This window comes from Coturnix japonica, chromosome 31, assembly GCF_054131305.1.
Source record: "Coturnix japonica strain WE chromosome 31, WE-NBRP24, whole genome shotgun sequence".
NCBI lineage: Eukaryota > Metazoa > Chordata > Aves > Galliformes > Phasianidae > Coturnix > Coturnix japonica.
The window spans coordinates 4,029,316-4,050,943 of record NC_140693.1 but is presented as its reverse complement, the minus strand read 5'-3'; the positions used below and the strand labels follow the sequence as shown (position 1 = coordinate 4,050,943).

General features: G+C 48.3%; 1 protein-coding gene across 1 annotated transcript; it reads left to right on the top strand.

The window, feature by feature from the left end:
- The first annotated feature begins 5,215 nt into the window (after positions 1-5,215).
- On the top strand, positions 5,216-8,515 carry LOC146755655 (uncharacterized). The gene is made up of 5 exons (XM_085525305.1): positions 5,216-6,107; positions 6,780-6,857; positions 7,280-7,351; positions 7,443-7,544; positions 8,253-8,515. The coding sequence occupies exons 1-5, from the start codon at positions 6,017-6,019 to the stop codon at positions 8,498-8,500; spliced, it is 591 nt and encodes a 196-aa protein (XP_085381431.1). The 5' UTR covers positions 5,216-6,016; the 3' UTR covers positions 8,501-8,515.
- Positions 8,516-21,628: the final 13,113 nt, after the last annotated feature.

The following is a 21,628-nucleotide window of genomic DNA, read 5'->3' as shown; positions in this document are numbered from 1 at the left end:
GTGAATGCCGTGCATGAATGCCTCATAGCCAGATGTCAAAATGGAACAATGCTGCCTGAAGTGGTTGGTGACAATATGGAAGACGGTTCTGATTAGCTGCAGTTTGCAAATTACTTGCAAATATTTCATATCCAGAAGACTGCAATTTATCAGCCATGCGATATTGGAGGCAAAGTCATTGCAGGGCATGGGAGTGATCTACTTGTTCCAGAAGCTGTTAACAGAGCTCTCGTTGCTACTGGGTACATCATGATATACACTTAATTACACTACTTCTCAAATGGTATTTTTATTATGAGAACAGCCTCATTGCTGCCTGCTGCTGCATGGGAAAAGTAGTTGCACACTTGGTATAATTATATGTGGTTCTCTGCTGCAAAACTGACCTTTTACAAAACGTCACATGTGGTGTTTGGTGAGTCTCAGGCTTGCCTAATTTCTGTGCATTTTCGTAAGGCACAGCAAGTGCAGAAAACAGGTTGCTTTGTTTAGGGAAAAGAAAAACCAACCACAAATGTTTAGCTGACTTGCGGAATCAAACTCTATAATCCAGAGATGGGTTGTAAAGCAGGTATGTTTATTCCAGCGTTGCGCAGCGCCGGGTGCAAGGGGGATAGCTCCTCCAAACTTGCACACCGACTTGTAAAGCCGTGATACAGAAAGCAGGCAGAAGAAACATCCTTCAAATCCAGAAGGTAAACTCCACCTATTCATTCCTTAACTGGGTTAATAAAGTGCATGGATTTGCCACCACTGAGTGTATGCATTTAACAATTCTATTACTTGCCTTCAAGTGTTGTACCAAACTACAGCACTTGCTATCAAAAATTTTTGCAAAATTGGAGTCCAAACTCCAGAAAGTCTTCTATCCTTCTACAGTTATGTATCCTTATAGGGTACCACTTTACCCTGACTGGGCAATCTCTTGCTTTTAACTTCTATTCAGGGCTTCATGTTTGGCCCTGATGCCCACACCCCTAAGTGCATCATGTTTGATATTGCTGTGACTCCTGGGGTACAACATTGTTTTTCCCCATTTGTGTTAATGTCAGACTTACAGTTTTTAAACAGTCAATATTGTTGGACCTTTAGCTCCAGTTTTTTTAAATTTCTTGCCAGAGCAACCTGGCAAGTACAAGAATTTCTGTATTCCTACTTAGTTTATATTTAATTAATCCAAAAAAAACGTAAACCTTTTCTTGTTGGGCAGTAGCTTCTATTACTGTTACAAAACCATCTATGAGTAGTAAGAAGCACCCATATCCACCAGAAAATAAATCTCTTTATCCTGCTTCCCTAGATGCAATTTCCCGTTGCAGTTTGCACACTGCTTTCCTTTCAGTGGGGCGGAGCCCTCCCTGGGCACTTCAAGCCCCCACTCCCCCCACCTCTCCCTGAGGGGATCTCTGGGTCCTACGGCCCTATTCTGGCACCACAACAGTAACAGCTGTTATTATCACCAATTCCCTTACTATCTGTTTGTCAATCAGTTTTGTTTTGTTTTCATATCGTTCACCTCTTTTCAGTCCTGACATCCCTGTTATACCTTGCCAGTCCTTACTCCTCCAGCCTGTGTCTGTCCCAAACTTTCTCACTTTCCAAACTCTCATCATTACAAAAACTACTAACATCCTATTTCAGTTTCACCTCCTTCTCTCCAGGTGTCCAGTGCTAACACTGGGATTTCAGGTTTCCTACACCTCTGCACATGAAGGCTATTCTCACTTCCATTGCCCCCTCCTCCCCACCTCCCCCCTTTGCTGCTTACAGCAACAGTCTCCGTACCCGGCTCTCTCTCACTCCAAGAGTTATTGCAAGGGGGGGGAAACAATACAGGGGGTTGCTCTCATACCAGCACACATAAACTCACTTTCTGTTTAACTCTTTTTCCTTTGTACACAATTTTACTATTTGTACCTTCAGTTACACTTTGACACACCCTCAATTATACTTCTGTATACCAATAGCAATTACACTTTCTTATACCATCAAAGCAGTTTGTCCCATTCCCTTCAAAACCCACAGATCAAACAGTACAATTTTTCAGTTTCCACAAACACCCTTAATACCATATAACTTTCCCTTAGCAATCCATATCATTCAGTTCCTTGGGCTGTTCCACCCTTATCTTTATGGCCTTATTTCATGTTTTTCTTGATTCCCAATTTCATCTTTATCCCCTAGTTTTAATACAGTATTCTCAAAAAGTGGTACTGTCATCCCGGTTCTCTCTACCCCTGTTATCTTTAAGGCCTCATTTGTTAATTTGAGTCCTGACACCTTACGGGCCAGTGATGAACGAGCTGTCCCAGTATCAACTAAAACCACAACTTCTTCCCCCTCAGGTCCCACTTTTATATTTACCAGGGGGTCCTGATGGGACCAAAGTTTTGAAAGCCCCAGAAATTGATCTAATTGTTCTGCTACTCTTATAGAATCTTCAATTAAAGATTTCATTTCCTTCTTAAAATTTCTAATTTCTCCACTAGTGAGTGGGGAGTTTACATAGCATATTTGTCCTTGTCCCAATGGGACCTCCCATAAGGGGTACACTGAGGTGCTGGAACAGCTAGTGTCTGGGAAAGGAGAAATTTTTATGTCCTTTTTACATTGTTTTAATTCTCTCCTGAGCCCAGCATGCCCCTCTTTTCTGTGAAATGTCCCTGTGTGCTTTACCATTTCCTCTTACTGGGGCAGTGCCTGTCTCCCTTTGTGCTACATTGGGGTTATATGGGGGGGAGATTCTCAGGAGGGTCCCATTGATTAGTTCCTTTTTCTAATTCCTCTCCTTCCTGGTCCGGGCCTTTTTCTTTTTACTAATAACAGGCTGATTTCTTGTATCCAACAGGCAGCATATTCTGATTCCTCCTTTGAAAAGGGGTTTTGTTCTTTACATATAAATTCGAGATCTGACAAACCCAACCTTCATCAGATCCATATTTTGGCCAAATATTGATTTTCCCTGTAGTGGATCTCTAGGCCATATCTAACACAATATTTAAACATCTTTTCCCTATCCTTTTTCCTGGTTTTGGGATCATTTTAACCCATCCTCCAACTTATATACTAACCACCAATGATTACATTATTTGATGACGGTGTTCTTGCTTAGATTCCCTCCCGGTTCCCCAGCAATATCCCTCTGATATGCCAATATACATCCTAAGAGATTTTCTTAGGTATCTCTTTCCCTTATGTTCCTACACACACGAGGAGGGGGAGCAATGGTTCAAAAACAAATTTCGTAAAGTTAGCATGTTAAAGCGGAGGTAACACAACCCTATTGTTTCTCTAATCTGGATCATTATCACATTTAAACCGCGGTATTTTCTGCAACAAAAGCAACAGGGTCTCGATATTAATTGTGGTTTGCCTTTTGTGGGCTTTTACCCCGCAGGATCATCTGCTTCTGTCTTTAGTGAAAGGACTCTCCCTCAGCAATAGCAATCCCAGACCCTGGAGGTTGATGAGAGAGTCCGGGGAATGGGAGATTTCCCTTTAGTCGGGGAAGAGGTGGTCTGTGAGTGCCTAGGAAACATTAAGGTCCATAAATCCATGGGACCTGATGGGGTGCATCCGCGGGTGCTGAGAGAGCTGGCGGAGGTCGTTGCTGAGCCGCTTTCTGTAATCTATCAGAGATCTTGGAGAACTGGGGAGGTGCCTGAAGACTGGAGGACGGCCAGTGTCAGTCCAGTCTTCAAAAAGGGCAAGAATGAAGACCCGGGCAATTATAGGCCGGTCAGCCTCACCTCTGTCCCAGGGAAGGTGATGGAACAGCTTGTGCTGGATGCCATCTCCAGACAACAGGGTGATAAGGAGGTTATCAGCAGTCCTCAGCATGGGTTCACCAAGGGGAGGTCATGCTCGACCAACCTGGTGGCCTTTTATGAAGATGTCACTAGCTGGGTGGACAGGGGGCGGGGCGGTAGATGTAGTCTACCTTGATTTCAGTAAGGCTTTTGATACTGTCCCCCATGACATCCTTATAACAAAGCTGAGGAAGTATGGGATAGATGAGTGGACGGTGAAGTGGGTTGAGAATTGGCTGACTGGCAGAGAGCAGAGAGTTGTTGTTGGCGGTGCGGTGTCTGGCTGGAGGCCTGTAACTAGCGGCGTCCCCCAGGGGTCTGTACTGGGTCCAGTCTCGTTCAACATCTTCATCAACGACCTTGATGAGGGGATAGTGACCACCCTCAGCAAGTTTGCTGATGACACAAAGTTGGGAGGATTGGCTGACACGCCTGAAGGCTGTGCTGCCATTCAGCGAGACTTGGACAGGCTGGAGAGCTGGGCAGTAAGAAACCGGATGAGGTTTAACAAAAGCAAGTGTAGAGTCTTGCACCTAGGGAGGAATAATTGCATGCACCGGTACAGGCTGGGGGAAGAGCTGCTGGAGAGGAGCTCTGCTGAGAGGGACCTGGGCGTCCTGGTGGACGACAGATTGACCATGAGCCAGCAGTGTGCCCTTGTAGCCAAAAAAGCCAATGGCATCCTGGGGTGCATTAAGAAGAGCGTGTCCAGCAGGTCAAAGGAGGTGATCCTCCCCCTCTACTCTGCCCTGGTGAGGCCTCATCTGGAATATTGTGTCCAGTTCTGGGCTCCCTAGTACAAAAAAGACAGGGATCTCTTGGAAAGAGTCCAGCGGAGGGCCACAAAGATGGTGAAGGGCCTGGAGCATCTCCCCTATGAGGAGAGACTTAGGGAACTGGGTCTGTTTAGCCTTGAAAAAAGAAGGCTGAGAGGGGACTTGATCCAGGTCTATAAATATTTGAGGTGTGGGAGCCATAGTGGTGAGGCTGGTCTCTTTTCAGTAGTGCGTGGGGATAGGACTAGGGGTAATGTGATGAAAGTACAGCATAGGAATTTCCGCACAAATGTGCGGAAGAACTTCTTTACAGTGAGGGTGACAGAGCACTGGAACAGGCTGCCCAGGGAGGTGGTGGAGTCTCCTTCTCTGGAGATATTTAAGACCCGCCTGGACGCCTGCCTGTGTGACATGGTGTAGGGAGTCTGCTTTGGCAAAGGGGTTGGACTCGATGATCTCTAGAGGTCCCTTCCAACCCCTACAATTCTGTGATTCTGTGATTCTGTGAAGTCACCTCACCACCCAGGCAGGACCGCTGAAATCAGTGGGGTGCACCTCTCCTGTCCAGGAACCCGAAAGACGTGATAATAATCCCAGGCCAGCAATTGTAGTATTGATATGATGATTTTATTCAAAGCCTTTGTTAAACAAAGAGGGAAGGAAGGGAGGGGTGCGCTGGGGGGGGAATGGGAGGGGTGGAGGAGGGTTGATGTCAGACTGTGAAATCAATTTTTTTAAACTTAATTCTGCTTCAGAAACAATATCTGATTCCCATGCTCTCTGCTTGGTATTTTTTCTTTTGACGCAAACACATAAGCCCCATTGGTGCCTGGTTCAGCAGTTCAGCTTGTATTTCAGCCATCATCCTCCACACTGGAGAGGATTTATCCGCTTGGCTTGCTTAATTGCAGCACGTTTCACACGCGTGGATAACCTGTGCATATTGCGTCACTACCCCTGTGGCCTGAGGTGTTGCACCAGGCTGGAAATAATGCCTTCTTGGGGTTGTTGAAGCTCTGCAAAAGTTTGCCAAGCAAAGTTGTGGATGCTCCATCCCTGGAGGTGTTCAAGGCCAGGCTGGATGGAGCTCTGGGCAGCAAGACTCTGTGGGTGGCATCTCTGCCCGAGGCAGTGGGGCTGGGGTTCTGAGTTCTTCACTGTCCCTTGCAAGCCAAGCCATTCTATGATTCTGCATTTCTATGATGTAAGCACCAGCCCCACACAGCCCTGGTGCAGTGCATCACAAGAGCAGCAGCCTGCGGGGAGCCACCACCCGGAATCACAGAGATGTGAGGTCACAATGCCCCATCCTATGACTGTGCTGAGCTGCGTCATGAGCTCACAAGGCCTGGCCGCAGGCTTGGCTCAGTGCGACACTCACTGTGGCTGCAGCGGTGTTGTTGGAAGCGTGGTGCAAGTGTGGGGGGGGCCATGGACCCTGCCCGCCTTGTCCTCTTCCTCCTATTGGTGGCCATGAGTTTTCAGGAGAGCTGTGCTGCTCCGTGGCGAGCACGGGGAGCAGGTGAGTGGGTAGAGATGGGACCCAAACTGAGCAGCGCTGGGAGCAAGAAGTCAGGCTGTGTCCCCACGGCCCTGTAGTACACTTGCCTGGGGCCTGCCTTCCATGGGGGTGTTGCTGGGTAGGGGGTGATGGGCAGCACTGCAGGAGCCGGGCAAGAGCCCGTGGCTGCGCTGCTCCCCAGGGCTGGCTCCAGCCATGCCAGGCTGTAGCTCTGCTAATTGCTGGCTGCAGCACAGCCTTCGTCCTGGGAGATGCCCGGGGAGAGTTCAGAAGAGGCGTGCTGGGCGTGCATGAGCATTTCTGCTTCAGGCTCATGGCACTCCCCAGTTTCCAAGCCAGAGCCCCAGTCCACAGCCCAGGGGAAGAGACAGGTGTGCTTTCCTCCAGTGCCTCAGTGTGACCTTGCTGTCCATCAGAGGCCTCCCAGTAAGAAAGCCCTGGGGGGCTGCATCTTCTTCCACGTAATCTGTGAGAGATGTGGCACGTGGCCCGGAGAGAGCACTGCATACGCTGCCAGGTGCCAGCCTACGGGTCATCCCGTCCACCCTGCAATTTTGGAAATCATGACCTGAGTTATTCTCCCATGCCCCACATCCAGTTACTGAGGGAGAAGGAGATCACACCATATAGTGTATATAAGTGGGAACTTATCTCATCTGTTCTTGATTCTAGATGATGAGCTTCGTGCTCCCTTTCCGGATGCTCCTTTGGATCCGGACTTCATGCCTGTGCCTGGGGGACAACCCAGGGGTAAGTTGTGAGTGTCTGTTTCCTTGGAGGCTGAAACGTTCATGCTCTCATGGTTTACCTGGGTGCAATTTTACTGGAGATCCTCTCCAGGTCTTCCAAGCCTGTTTGTGCCCGGAAGGGTTTGCACAGATGAGCCATGAGTATTTTTTCTCTCGGAGAGCTGCAACATTTCAGTGGGAAGGTTACCGCTGCCCCTCTGCAGCTGAGGGAGCCCAGACCTTTGTATTTGGGCTGTGGCATTCCCCAACCACCGCCAGACCCTACAGGTCACTCAGGGAAAAGGAGGCCCCCACATGTGCCGGAAGCTCTCCTCACCTGTGTCTGATCACACTTGTGTCTGCAGGCCCTGTCCCCTGTACGCTCTGCTACTCAGTTGATGCTGTAGTGTGTGACTAAAACTTTTCATGGGTTTTTGGTTGCAGAAGTGCCCCCAGTGTGGGCCTTGCCCGGTCATCGGTTTCCTCCTGTGCTGGAGCCCAGCTGGAATCCCAGCAGTGAGTACTCTGTCTTCACTGACTTGGCTGACTCGCCGCTGATCTTCAGATCTTCATGCACATGATATTTAACTTCATACATTCTGTTAAGGTCCGGAAAGAGAAGAGGATGAATCCAATCGAGGAAAATACTCTCAGGGCTCATCCCGTCTCCTGAAGCGACTGCTGAAGGAAATGGAGAAGGCAGAGCGTGGTGGGTATACTTCAGTCTGTTCACTGTGGGACCTGGGAAGCTGAGGTGTGATATACAGGTGTGGGCAGGCTGTAGCCTGCACAGCAGGAAGGGATGGGTCAGAGCCGTGCTGCAGCCGTGTTCCATGTATCACCTTGCAGGTGCTGTCAAGCACCAGAGCTGGTCTGCTGCCAGATGGTCTGCATCCAGCCAAGACCCAGAGGCAGCTGCTCCCCCAGCACAACCATTACTTGTCAGAGCTGCTTTGTGCAGTCGTTGGCACCCAGATGGCAGCAAGTGGCAAAGTGGCAAGCGCTGTGCTTCTGTTCATCCAAAGCCCTCCGTGCAGCTGAGCAAGTTCAAGGCAGGAGGAGCGTCCTAAGCAGGGTTGGCTGCCTTTGCTAATGCTGGAAATGAGGTGGAGATGCTAATTCTGAAGGCTTGGACTGTGTGTTAGAGCTTGGATTTCAGCCTGCAGCTACCTGGCTGTGACGGGCTGGTGACAGCACAGTATGTGAGGGCCTTGCACAGGAGCTGATTCCTCAAGAGGTGTGAGGGAGTCAGCATTGTCCAATAGCTGGGAGGGCCCAAATGCCCTTGGGTAACAGAGGGGCTCACAGTGTACTTGGGGGGGGGCCTGGACTTTACCTGAGCTTGGGATTGGAGAAGCTCAGTTTTTGATGAGGGCATGTGACATCCCAATCCTACTGCCCTGCTTTCTTTCTAAAGGAACGGACCAACAAAGTGAGCCGGATGCACTGCAGGAAGGTGGATATCCCACACTGCCAGTCCCGGATGTGCTGCAGGAAGGCGGATATCCCACCCTGCCTGTCCCGGACAGAGGAATGCAGGCAGCACCAACCGGCATGCCAGGTAATTTCTGTCCCATGATCATACGGTGTCACGAACCAGAGTCACTGCGTGCCTGCAGGCTCTTGCTGCCAGCTCTTGCACACCAGGTCAGCAGCCAGACCTGAGCGTGTGAGCATAGAGCACATGTAAAAGAAGCAGGAGTGTTTCTCCCCTGGGATGGCTCTGGATGTGCCCTGTGCTGGCTGAAGCCTGACCTTCAGCCTGGGGGGCGTCCCACAGGGGGAGCTCAGGACACGCATGCCGGGAAAAGCGTGAGGGATTCTGCTCTGTAGCTCTCCCCACGGACCAAGCCCAGACCCCAGAGTACAGCCCCAGCTCTCGGCCCAGAGGAGGACACGGGTAGTGCCTGTGCAGCCTCTCCGTACCAAACGAGAGGTGGAAGCAATCCTTCTTGTCCTCCGGTGCTTCGGCACCAGAGAAGGAGGCACCCACTGACAAAATGACCTCTTGGGTCCATGAAGCACACTGAGAGATTATCTGTAGCGCAGCTGAAGGTAACGTGGGACATTGTCTCATTTCTTCCAGGGATGAACACAGGCAAAAGCACAGAGGCTGCTGCTCACACATCTGTGCGGAAGCGCCGCATTCCGGTGACGGTCTCAGCGATGCTGCTGCCTGCGCTGGTGCTGGCCGTTTTTTTTGGGATATGGGTGCTCAAAGACTACCTGTGAGTTGGCCTTTCCCCAGAACACCTTATTGCTGCATTTGGCAATGAAGCATTTGTGGTGCCAGGATCCTGGACGGCCAAATCAGCCGCTGGCAGTACACTGCCAGGACTTAGGTTGCAAAGTCTTTCAAGTTTCCCCTTATTTCCTGTCACTGAGTAGTGCTTTCTGAAACTCATTCTCACAGAGCGCGCAAGAGGGAAAAGAGAGCAGCAGAAGCAGCAGATGGAGCTGGGGAAGGCAACGAGACAGACTCTGACCCAGTCAAACAAGAATCTCCGTAATAGCTCCAGTCCGTTCCATTCTGCCATTGAAGAGGCCCAAAGTCTTCAAGGTCATCTGGAAGACCGGGAGCTTGAACTGAAAGCCATGAAAGAGATCCTTGGGAACAGTCCTGAGTGCTGCCTTCTGTCAGAGGACGGCCCTGAATGTGAGAGCAGAGCTTTTGTCCTTCATCCTGCATACTCCAGGACAGATATCATCAGCAGTTTGAAGATTCTTAGCTCGACACAGCTACATTCCTGTTGAGGGTCCTCATGAGGACCCAGAAAACGAGCTTCCTCTGACTGCTGGACAAAACGTAATGTCTTTGGAGATGTGGGTGAGAATGGCTGGTTTCAGGGAGAGCTGACAGATGGCACAAGAGGACTGGTCCCTTCCAATTTGATTGCGGAGCTTTCAGTTGATGAACTGGATACACCTGGAGATCCTGTCAGAATTCCTGCATTGCTCCATCTGCAAGACTACCATTGCTCCACTCAATGGAACAACTCGATGTTGAGCAGAATGTGGTTGAGCTCCTTCGGGAACTCTCTGAGGCGACTGACAGCGGAATGGCATAGCTTTATTGTATATTAAAAACAACCAAACAACTGTCCCCTCCCTCTCCCTTCCCCTCGCACCCCTCCACCCCGCCCCCCCCCCCCCCCTCAAAAAAAAAAAAGACAAAAAAAACAAAAATAAACCCTAAAAAACCAACAAAAAACAACCCACCCCCAATAAAACAAAAAACCAAAACCAATTAAAATCTCAACGCTGTTCTTTTTCTGGGATACACTGAGGTGACGCTTCTTCTAGCTTAGACTTTGCAATGAGTTTGTGTCACGGAGTTCTCTCTAGAGCTCACTCGGTGACAGTGGGAACCTGGGAACAAACCCAGGGAGAGAAGGAACAAAGAACCTCCCCTCTCTAACAGCGCGGTGCAGCGCGGTCGAGAGGGGAAGGGAAGGGAGATTGTGAATGGGTCTAGGAGGGAAAAAATGAAAAAAAAAACCAACGATCTGAGAATGAACAGCAGTTTAACGAACCCAGTGACACTAAACAACAACGATGTTGCAGAACGGCGGGAGAAAAGCAGACGACCACACCTGTCATTGACATGATCAGCGAATCTCGTTTATTCCTTGCCTGCGTGTACCTTTATAATACGGATAATTAGCTCATACATATTGCAAAAGTGGAGCTCATCATTGGTTCCCAATTACATACCATCCCCGAGTATCTTAACAGCTTGTTGTTATCATCCTGAAAGCTACTCCCTTGCTGAGTTCCCAGAACCATGGCTAGTTTCTAACCATCACAGGGCATCCTGATATTCTCACTGTCCTTGCAGGTGTTATGGCTGCTTGATTAACCGCACCGTGTTTACGACCCTTCTCAGCTAACTAGCTGTAAAAAACACTCTCTACAGGACCCCACAGATTACCTTCAGAATTCAACAGTTAGTTCTGTTTCCTTTCTGAGTGCATAACAACCTGAGCACATGAATTGAATGACGTGGCTTGTTAGTCTGGTACAAACTCTGCTGTACACTGGAACTTGGTTCATTTGTAAGCAGGACTTCGTCCATCTCTGCAGGACAGCAGAAAACCCTTTGTGCTAATCATGATGCCAAGAAGCAGAATGCAGCAAATGGCAGATGATCCAACTGCTTCAGGTGTTCATTTCCTTAAAACTGCGAATAATTTTGGACTGAGAGTTTGTAAGCAGAACGGAGCTCTTAAAGCTGTCAGAGATTATTCCTGCACTGTTCAATTCTATCTGCATAACATACATAGGATCTCAGAACTGCGTTGCTTGAACTGGTGGAACTTGTTGAAGTGAACTGGGATGAGCAAGTTTTAGAACTTAGTCAGAGTGCTGTAAAAAATGGATAATCTCATGAGTATTAAGGTACAGGATTGCTATTTCTGCACTGAATTTGTTTTTATTTTACATGGCTGTGATCTGAAAGTTCCTAACCTTTATTCTGATTCTAAAATCATCCCTAACTCCAAATGTAACAACAAAAATGATGCTAGAAATTTGTAGCAAAAGGAACCTTAACCCTGATCATAATCCAAAAAACAATCATTAAGGTAACAATAATCTTTACCTTAAAAGTAATATTAATCAGAGCCCAAATGATGCCTGCATCCAATCAGAAGCATGCTTTGTATTATTTAAGAGTTGTATTTTTTCCAATGAACTCTCTCTATTATCACTTTTATAAAGTAACAGAGTCTGTTCTTTTTCTCCTGTCACTGCCTTACTCCTGACATCCCTTGGAAATGACCCAGATAGGGCACCATCAAAGTAATGCTAATAGTAATGTCAATCCTAAGGGTATCTCTAGCCTCAGTGTTAATGGGATGCTAACAACAATCCCAACAGCCTTAAACATTCTGGTGGTGTGAAAGAGGTGCTGCCTTGCACATGCTGGGCAGTCCCATTGCCTGTTAAATGCAGGCGGCAGCGTAGAAACATGATGCCCGTGGTCAGAATGCCCTGTGGCAGATCCTGGCACCGGAGAACTGACCGGAGAACCATGAGAGAACTGACAACAAATCACTCGACATCAGAACCGACCCAGTGGTTATTTACAAGCCTTGGGTGACCCAGACAGGATCTCAGAGTGGTGAATGTAGGTACAGAAGTTGTTACTACTCTGTTTTCTTCTAAAAGCTGCTCAGCTGCTTTGCGTTTCAGACCATCCCTGGCTTCACTGTGTGCATCTGTCCAATTGATACCAGGTATTTTTTTTCATCTCAGATGTTGGGGGGGGGGGGGGGGGGGGGGGCAGGGGGTGGTGGGAAAGGGACATCAATTCAATTACTCATTTATTTATTGACAGAGATTCACGTTTGCTACGTTTGGAGAAGTATTTATTTGTTTGCTGTGGTTTGGTTTTTTCTTTTTTCTTTTTTTTTTCCCCTTCCCTCCTCTTCCATCTTTGTGTTCTTCCCCTATAATCAAAAGAGAACGGATCCCCAGGGTCTGTCCCGCAGACGTTCTTTCCGTGGTCTCTGCTGCCACCTGCTGGCCAATACACGGAACTGCCACTGTTGGGCGTTTGGTGCCGCAGGAAGCACAACGCAGATCTGAGTTCTGACCGGTCTACGCAGCAAATCCGCCAATCTTTATTGCGATAAGCCCTCCACATGGCATTGCGCATGCACTCGAACACGCAGCAGGCATAGATTTCTCCTAACTCCTTGAGGAGCAGGCAAGCAGAACAACTGAGCGCACCACTGCTTGTGATTGGGCCACCCCCATCATAGAGATGTGTGTTAGATCTTTTACCCAACCCTGGACTGGCCTTGTTGTTTAACGATAACCTCTGAAATCTGAGTTACTGGTTCTACCACCTGTAGTGTAGAATAGGTAGCCAATAAATGCTTTTCAACTGTGATGTATCTTTATTCTGCTCCATGCCAAACCTGTGACCAAAACCTCATAGGGGTTCACAAAGAACTCTGGCTCTGCCAGAGCCCCCATCCAGACCCTTCTTGAGTTACATTCACATCTAGTTTGGCTGAAAAGGTTGGACTGAAAATACTCAGTGCTTGGGCCTGTTTAACAGATATTTTTTCCTGATTATGCTGTCCATTGATCTTTTTAAACTGAACTCCTGCTCTAATCCGGTCTTTAAACATTGGTTGTCTCAAGACCCTAATGGGTCCAGACTGGATTACCTTAGGGGCTGGACGCCTAAGTCATGGCAGCAGATGGTTCTCTGACCTTTCCACCACCATTCAGAGCCTGCATGTGGCCGCAGGCACTCTTGTCTCCCCATCACTTGGGCAGCCTGTTGTATTACAGCACCTGAGGGCCACTGGGGGGTTCAGTATGGATAACATAGACCCATCCTGATGTAAAGGTGATGGCTGTAGGATGAGATCCCTCGTTCCTGATGAAAAATTTATTGACTGGGCTCTCAAAATCATCTTCATAGATTGCCTCTTTCATGCCTAATTCTCTAATATAATTTTGTTAGTCCTCCATAGAGGACCACAGGCTCATATTTAATGGTATGTCATTCTTATTTGGCCATGTTATATGACACACAGCCATAAGTCATTCACTGATCAAATGGCTATCCTCATTATGTTGGACAGAACATACAGTGTTTGCCTGGGGGCAGGGTGAGTAGTAACGGATGTCAGTTTTGAAATTTCCAGTCCGTTCACCACAGCGCTTTCTGCCTCCATGTCCCATAACCAGAGCAGCTATGCTGGCATGCTCTCTTGGTTTCTGTCTAAATCACTGTACTGTATCCATCAGTTCAGCTGCTGTATTATGGGCAGCAGGGTTTGGGGGGTTGGACACTGGTCAGGGCACTCCCACCAACCTATCCTGCATTTATCTATTTATTCTTTTCATTTTTGGGTTACAATCAGTCAGATCTCAAATAGATCTAGTCCAAATGGAACCTCAAAATCTGACCTTTTAGTGCCTTCATTTACAGAGTCCATTTTATACAGATTCCCTTGTAAAGGGTCCCCATGGTCTTCCAGAGAGATGTTCCTGATCTTCCATAGGAGAATGATTGAATTAGGTTTTTTCCCCATCAAAACTGCCACCTGTCTTTCCAGTTTTTCAACACTGTCATTCAATAGCTGATTTGCATCAGCCTGAGCCTCTTCAGTTATGTTCAGACAGTTCAAGGCCATCAGCAGTGGCCATGCCACCATGAACGCAGCTAACTCTCATTCTCAAGTTGTAAGTATGTCTTTGCTAAGACCATGGAAATACTCAGTCAGGTGGGCCAGGGACTCATGGACCCTCCCTCCGTCCCACACAGGGCCCCATTTTTCAGTGACAGAAGCAATGCTGCATTTTGAGGATCCTAGGAATCCCAGGACATGCCCTGACAAAAGGTCATTCAAAGGGGTAGTCTTTCCCCATCCAAACCACCCCATGATATTCACAGAATCACAGAATTGTAGGGGTTGGAAGGGACATCCAGAGACCATTGAGTCCAACCCCCCTGCCAAAGCAGGTTCCCTACACCATGTTGCACAGCTCGGCGTCCAGGCGGGTCTTGAATATCTCCAGAGAAGGAGATTCCACAACCACCCTGGGCAGCCTGTTCCAGTGCTCCGTCACCCTCACCGTAAAGAAGTTATTGCACACATTAGTGCAGAACTTCCTATGGTCCGGTTTCTGTCTGTTTCCCCTTGTCCCTCCTCCACAAACTGCTGAAAAGAGTCTGGTCTCACCACTTTACCCCCCTCACCTCAAATATTTATAGACCTGGATCAGGTCCCCTCTCAGCCTTCTTTTCTCAAGGCTAAACAGACCCAGTTCCCTCAGTCTCTCCTCATAGGGGAGATGCTCCAGGCCCTTCACCATCTTTGTGGCCCTCCGCTGGACTCTTTCCAAGAGATCCCTGTCTTTTTTTGTACTGGGGAGCCCAGAAATGGACACAATATTCCAGATGAGGCCTCACCAGGGCAGAGTAGAGGGGGAGGATCACCTCCTTCGACCTGCTGGACACGCTCTTTTTAATACACCCCAGGATGCCATTGGCTTTTTTGGCTACAAGGGCACACTGCTGGCTCATGGTCAATCTGTCGTCCACCAGGACGCCCAGGTCCCTCTCAGCAGAGCTCCTCCCCAGCAGCTCTTCCCCCAGCCTGTACCGGTGCATGCAATTATTTCTACCCAGGTGCAAGACTCTACACTTGCTTTTGTTAAACCTCATCCGGTGTCTTACTGCCCAGCTCTCCAGCCTGTCCAGGTCTCACTGAATGGCAGCACAGCCTTCAGGTGTGTCAGCCAATCCTCCCAACTTCGTGTCATCAGCAAACTTGCTGAGGGTGGTCATTGATGAAGATGTTGAACAAGACCGGACCCAGCACAGACCCCTGGGGGACGCCGCTAGTTACAGCCCTGCAGCCAGACACTGCACCGCCAACGACAACCCTCTGCACTCTGCCAGTCAGCCAATTCTCGACCCACTTCACTGTCCACTCACCTATCCCATACTTCCTCAGCTTTGGTATAAGTATGTCATGGGAGACTGTATCAGTTATAGAGGTTATAGAGTTCAATTCCTGTAGTCAATTTGGCATCCCAGGTGGGACCAGCTCTGTTCGCTGCAGGACCAGCTGAGAGGGAGACACTTTTGGTGCACCCTGAGATTTCTCTGAAGGACTCCCTTCCTCACCTGATCACTGCAGGGACTGACAAAGTCCACCCATAGGTGGACCAGGTATGTGTATTGGAAGGGGAGCCCATATGTCTTGAGGAGACATCCTACACAGTTTACAGCCATACGTGCTGCTCCCAGGGAGGTGAGCTCATGGCTTTGGTTGCCAGCTGGGGTAGGAAGACTCCTTGGGTGAGTTCCTATGAAAGGGAACTGTATGTCATATGAATGGAAACAAGAACAAATACTCTCTCCCAGGTGGTTGGCAATAGGAGGGACCTAGGTTGGTCTCTCCTATGGGTATGGGATATAGTGGATAGTCTGTCAAATGGTAGCCTGGGTTCTCCAAGGTGTAATCATGGGGCTTATAGGTTGTATGTTCAATATTATCATCTGCTTTAAGTGTCTGGTACCATGTGTCAAGCCGACTCTGGGAAAAACATTAACGTTTGCAACTGGTCGACCAGAGTATGAGTGTTATTAAGATTCCAGCTAGAAAACGTTGTCAGCATTGTGTAGTATGAATAAACCATGGTTTTTGATCTAAATGTCAGAGTGAGTGTGGTGTGAGTGAGACACAGAACAGCTGCAGGGTGAGTGCCGAGTCCCGATCCATGTTTCCTTCCTCCTGTGAGGGAAATGGCCAGACACGGACAAAGTGAAAGACTGTGTTGTCTCTCCACTCATAAGTACTTTCTGCTTGTATGTAAGAAGACGGGAGTTTGTACTCTGTAGATTAGTAAGATTGTCCTGAGGAGAGGTGTACATTCCACCCGACCAATGAGTGTCAACCCATTTATGTAATACTATGTACTGCTTGCGAGGAAGTGTGTGAGGGAGGTGGTTCAGTCAGTGCTGGTTCTGTGGCACAGTGTTTATAACTGAAGAATACAGACTGTATTAAGTGAGTTTATGTGAACTGAAGAACTGTACTGTTTGACAAACTGTTTTGATGGTATAAGAAATTGTAATTGTTAATGATATATGAAAGTGTACTTGAGGGAATGTGGAAGTGTATCTGAGCATAGAAATAGAGGAAGCATTTACAGAGGAAAAAGGATTAAAGTGAGTTTACCTGCACTGACATGAGAGCAACACCCTGCACCGCTGCCCTGTGAGCTGAGCAGAGCAGAGCAGAGACACAGTCCCCGTGTATCAGGTAGTGTTATTCTGCTTACCAAATGAATGAGTTCACTACAGAAGAGGCAAATCTTCCCCTCTGCTCCATCTGTGGCATACTCTAGAGTTGAAGGCATTGCAAAGCTATGGCACATCTACTTTCTTTCAATGATGACACCTTAGTGTGCTCTGGGCTCTCATTTCAATTGCATCTAAAGAAGTCTAGGGTCATGCCAGCTGACAGGAAGCTGGCAAATGTTGACTCATTGTAAGGAAGAGCAAGAAAGATGACATGGGCAATTATGGACCTGTCAGTCCAGAGCCTGATAAAATTATGGAGAAAATGATGGTGGGAGTTATGGAAAAACAGCTGAAGGACAATTCTGTCATTGGTTGCAGCCAACACAAGTTTGTGAGGTGAAGGTCCTGTTTAATTTAAGCTCATTTTGTGACACAGTTATCCGTTTAGTTGACCAAGGGAAGCCAGTTGATGTAATCCTTGAGGATTTCAGTGGAGATTTTGACACTGTTTCTCACAACAACCTTCTGGACAGAATGTTCTGCATATGGCTAGACAGAAACACAATGTGGTGGGTGAGCAGTTGGCCAGCAGTTCTGTCCCAAAGAATTATAGTCAGTGGGTTCCATTGGGCTGGTAGATGGTCACTGTCAGAGTTCCCCAGGGTTCCATTTTGGGGCCACTTTCCTTTCATGTTTATGCAGATGACTTGAATGCAGGACTAGAAGATGTTCCGAGCAAGTTTGCTGATGAGACCAGATGAGGAGGTGCTGTTGCCTCCACTGAGGGTGGAGAGGACTTGCAGAGAGATGTGGACAAGTCAGAGAAGTGGGTACCAGTTGGTACTAAGCACCAAGTGCATAAAGTATAACAAGAACAAGTGCCTGATTGTGCACCTGGGTAGGGGCAACGCTGGACATACACACTGACTGGATATGGGACACATAAGAGAGGTCTGACTGAAAAGGATTGGGGGTCCTGCACAACATCAAATTGAACGTGATTCAGCAGTGTGCCCAGGCAGCCAGGAAGGCCAACGGTACCCTGGAGTGCATAAAGCAATTTATTGCCAGCTGGGTGAGGGAAAAGGTTTACCCTCTTTGCTCTGCATTGCTACTGCCTCACCTGGAGCACTGGGTGCACTTCTGGGCACCGCATAACATAAAGGACATAAAACTATGGGAGAGTGTGCACTGGAGGGCATTGGAACTGAGAGATCTGAAGTTCAGAGTTTCCCTGGGACTGACTGCTTGTTCAGACGGGGCCCTTCTCACATCCTACATCCTGCAATGAGACACAGGGCACATGTGGGACATGAACTTGACAGTATCCTTGCACAAAATGCAGAGCCTGGGATCTTGCATTCCCATGTCATTCATTTAACATCATATAGACTTCCAACTCACTGCCCCAGGAAGTGCCTTGAGCCAACATGAGAGACAGGATCTCCCTACTTCTGGTCTTGCAATCAGGGCTTGACCTGTCTGCTTCGTAAGGCGAAGGAGAGGTTTCTTAGCATGCCAGTGCCTTTGCCTGCCTGTAGTCATGGCTTACAATTATCTGCTCTAACTAGTGCTTTGGGAAGCTTACTTGGTAATGGCCCTCAGTGGGCCCATTAGTACTCCAAGAAACTTCACCATTACTTCTGACTTTGTCTTGTTAAGCACTTTGTACAAACTTCTCTCTGCACTGGAGGTTGATGGACTCAGCAGCAAATGTGCCCTGGGACCATTATAACCTACAGAGCATCTTGTGCCTTGTGCCTTCCTGTTATCTATTTCAGGTTATCAGAACTTATTCAGCAAAATGGAGAGATATCTGGAGAGAGCTTAAAGTGAAAGAATCCAGCAGACATTTACTGTTTATTTGTTTATAGTTTTGTTTAAATAAGGTATGAATGCAGCACTGTAAAACTACTTGTGAACATCTGAGCTGAACCAGAGGAATCCCAGCTCCTTTGTTTCTGTGGGGAGCTGCATCCCATTTCAGCCCCAGGATTTCTAACTGGGGATGAGTTACCTGCACTGTCTTCTCTGGATCACTGCCCTGCACAGGGGAAGTCCAACCTTCCTTATCCTTGTCTGGGTGCAATTTTTGATTCATCAAACACTCTCTAGTAGGATTCATCTCATGTTAAAAATTTACTGGTGGATAATGGAGCAGGTTTCAAAGAACAGTTATGATATTGCTGCCCTTCAGGAGCTGATGACCATGATGACACAGGGACATCAAAGGGGAGATGAGTGGGAAGGATAAAAATGACATCATCTGCTGCTCAGCTGGGCCACGCTCCTGGGACACAGGGAGCTCATAAAAGTAGATGGTGCTGTAGAGAGACAGCTGTGCCCAGGAGCAGCTCTTGTGCACAGCACAGCCTGCAGCTGACAGAAACAGAAGAGAGAATATGGAGAGAGCTTACAGCATGTGTGCGGTGTGAGCGGGCTGTGAGATCACTGCAGGAATATGGCTCACAGACCATGACACAGTAAGACCCTTGCAGTAGGTAATGCAGCTGCTATTCATAGAGGGTTAACTAAATCTGGGACATCCCATAGAAGACATGGCTGCAAGCAGTGCATGTTTCTTTACTGTGGAAAAAGACTTCGGCTCCAGCTGAGAACACAGCCCTGAGGCCTGCCTGTCCCAGCACGGCTGCAGGCTGTGTTGCTGGGGCTGCAGGCGGGTGCCCAGGGCTGTCCTGCAGAGCAGGGTCCCTGCTGTGCCCCAGGGGCTGTGTGCCGGGTATGGGACTCTGCCGCCTGCCAGGCTCAGCACTCAGCCTGCCCGGGGAGCTGCCCAGGGCGCTGCGGGGAGACGTGTGGGGGGAAGGAGCCCCCCGGCAGGGCTTGTGCTGCCACAGCTGCTGCCTGAGGCAGGGGATCACAGCTCCACTTCACAACAGTATGTTTCTGAGGTTGCTTTGCCAGAGGAGAGCCAAGGCAGGGGGTTTCAATTTCCTGTTCTGGGGGAACACAGAAAGGATTGGAGGCAGAAATGTAAAAGGGGCTGTCACATCTCTGAGAATTTTTCTTCACTCAATTGCTTGTTTTGAGAACAGTCACACATGATGTGCTCTCAGTCTCTCATTTTCTGAAGGACGGAACCAATTGAAAATATACTCATTTTCAGTAGAAATGAATAATTCACTTAACCTGCAAACAGGCAGTTTTTTAGAATTCACACTGAATGGCACAGAGGCTGTTTTTGGGGCTCTAAGAGCAGTTGGGTTAAAGATATGAGACATGAAACACATGAAAAAATCCAGGGAGGCGGGATAAGAAAAGAAGAGGAAGGTTAGAGCTACATATGCTGCTTCTGCTTAAGGAATGCTGAAATACATGAAATTAAATGCAAGTAATGGTGCTAAATGTACACTGTTGTAGGAGAATGAAAATATTTTATATTATTGTAGGAGGAGAGTCTCTGAGAATTGTCTGGACTTGTCATTATCTTCTGCATTCTGAACAGGTCTCTGAGGCAAGGAACAACAGCAGATGCCCAACAGCAGCTCCATCAGCGAGTTCCTCCTGCTGCCGTTGGCAGACACGCGGCAGCTGCAGCTCCTGCACTTCTGGCTCTTCCTGGGCATCTACCTGGCTGCCCTCCTGGGCAACGGCCTCATCAGCACAGCCGTAGCCTGCGACCGCCGCCTGCACACCCCCATGTACTTCTTCCTCCTCAACCTGGCCCTCCTTGACCTGGGCTGCATCTCCACCACTCTCCCCAAAGCCATGGCCAACGCCCTCTGGGACACCAGGGCCATCTCCTACACAGGATGTGTTGCACAGCTCTTTTTCCTTCTCCTCTTCATGTCAGCAGAGTATTCCCTTCTCACCATCATGTCCTATGACCGCTACGTTGCCATCTGCAAGCCCCTGCACTATGGGACCTTGATGGACAGCAGAGCTTGTGCCACCATGGCAGCAGCTGCCTGGGGCACTGGGGTTCTCAATTCCCTGCTGCACACTGCCAGTACGTTTTCACTGCCTCTCTGCCAAGGCAATGTTGTCAACCAGTTTTTCTGTGAAATCCCCCAGATCCTCAAGCTCTCCTGCTCAGCCTCTTACCTCAGGGAAATTGTGCTTCTCATTTTTAGTGTCAGTTTAGCCTTTGGGTGTTTTGCTTTCATAGTTGTGTCCTATGTGCAGATCTTCATGGCTGTGCTGAGGATACCCTCTGAGCAGGGACGGCACAAAGCCTTCTCCACGTGCCTCCCTCACCTGGCTGTGGTCTCCCTATTTGTCAGCACTGGCGTTTTTGCCAACCTGAAGCCCCGCTCCATTTCCTCCCCACTCCTGGATCTGACAGTGGCACTTCTGTACGCAGTGGTTCCTCCAACACTGAACCCTACTATCTACAGCATGAGGAACAGAGAGATCAAGCATGCTCTCAGGAAGGTGTTGCAATATGCACTATTCCAGCTTTGATGAAGTGCACATCTTCCTCACACAACACCCAGTGATGGTTCTTCATGTTTTATTCTTTTTGTGTTGTTTTTTTTTTTTTTTTTGTAATACTGTAATCTGCAAATAAGTTGCGATTTATTTCACTACTTCTTTCCTACCTAATTTCCATTTTCTTACTCCAGGAGCTCAGGTAAACATGGAACCATATTGCCTGAATAGGTTAAGAGATAAATAAAAAGCTTTTATAATAGACTTTTCCTTAGCTCTTCTCTCTTTTTACCTTGTCTGTCTCATGGGGAGGTACAGCCACAGACAGCAGCACAACGTGCTGTTTTCAGTCCTGCTCTATTTATACTGCCTCAGTGCTCTCAAGCCCTCTCATTTGTGCAGGCATGAAGGTCTTGTGTTTCTCACAACAGTCCTGTTGTCTCTACAGCAGCACTCCGGCACAGCAGTCAGTAGCCAGCAATATGATCAGCTGTGTCATGGAGTTATCTAGATCAGTCTGTAACCATGACAGGGGGGGCAGTAGACCTGTGGTCCACCTGGGCCCAAACAAATGGAATGGAGTAGGGAGATGGGAGCTGGGCTCAAGGAAACAATCATAGCAG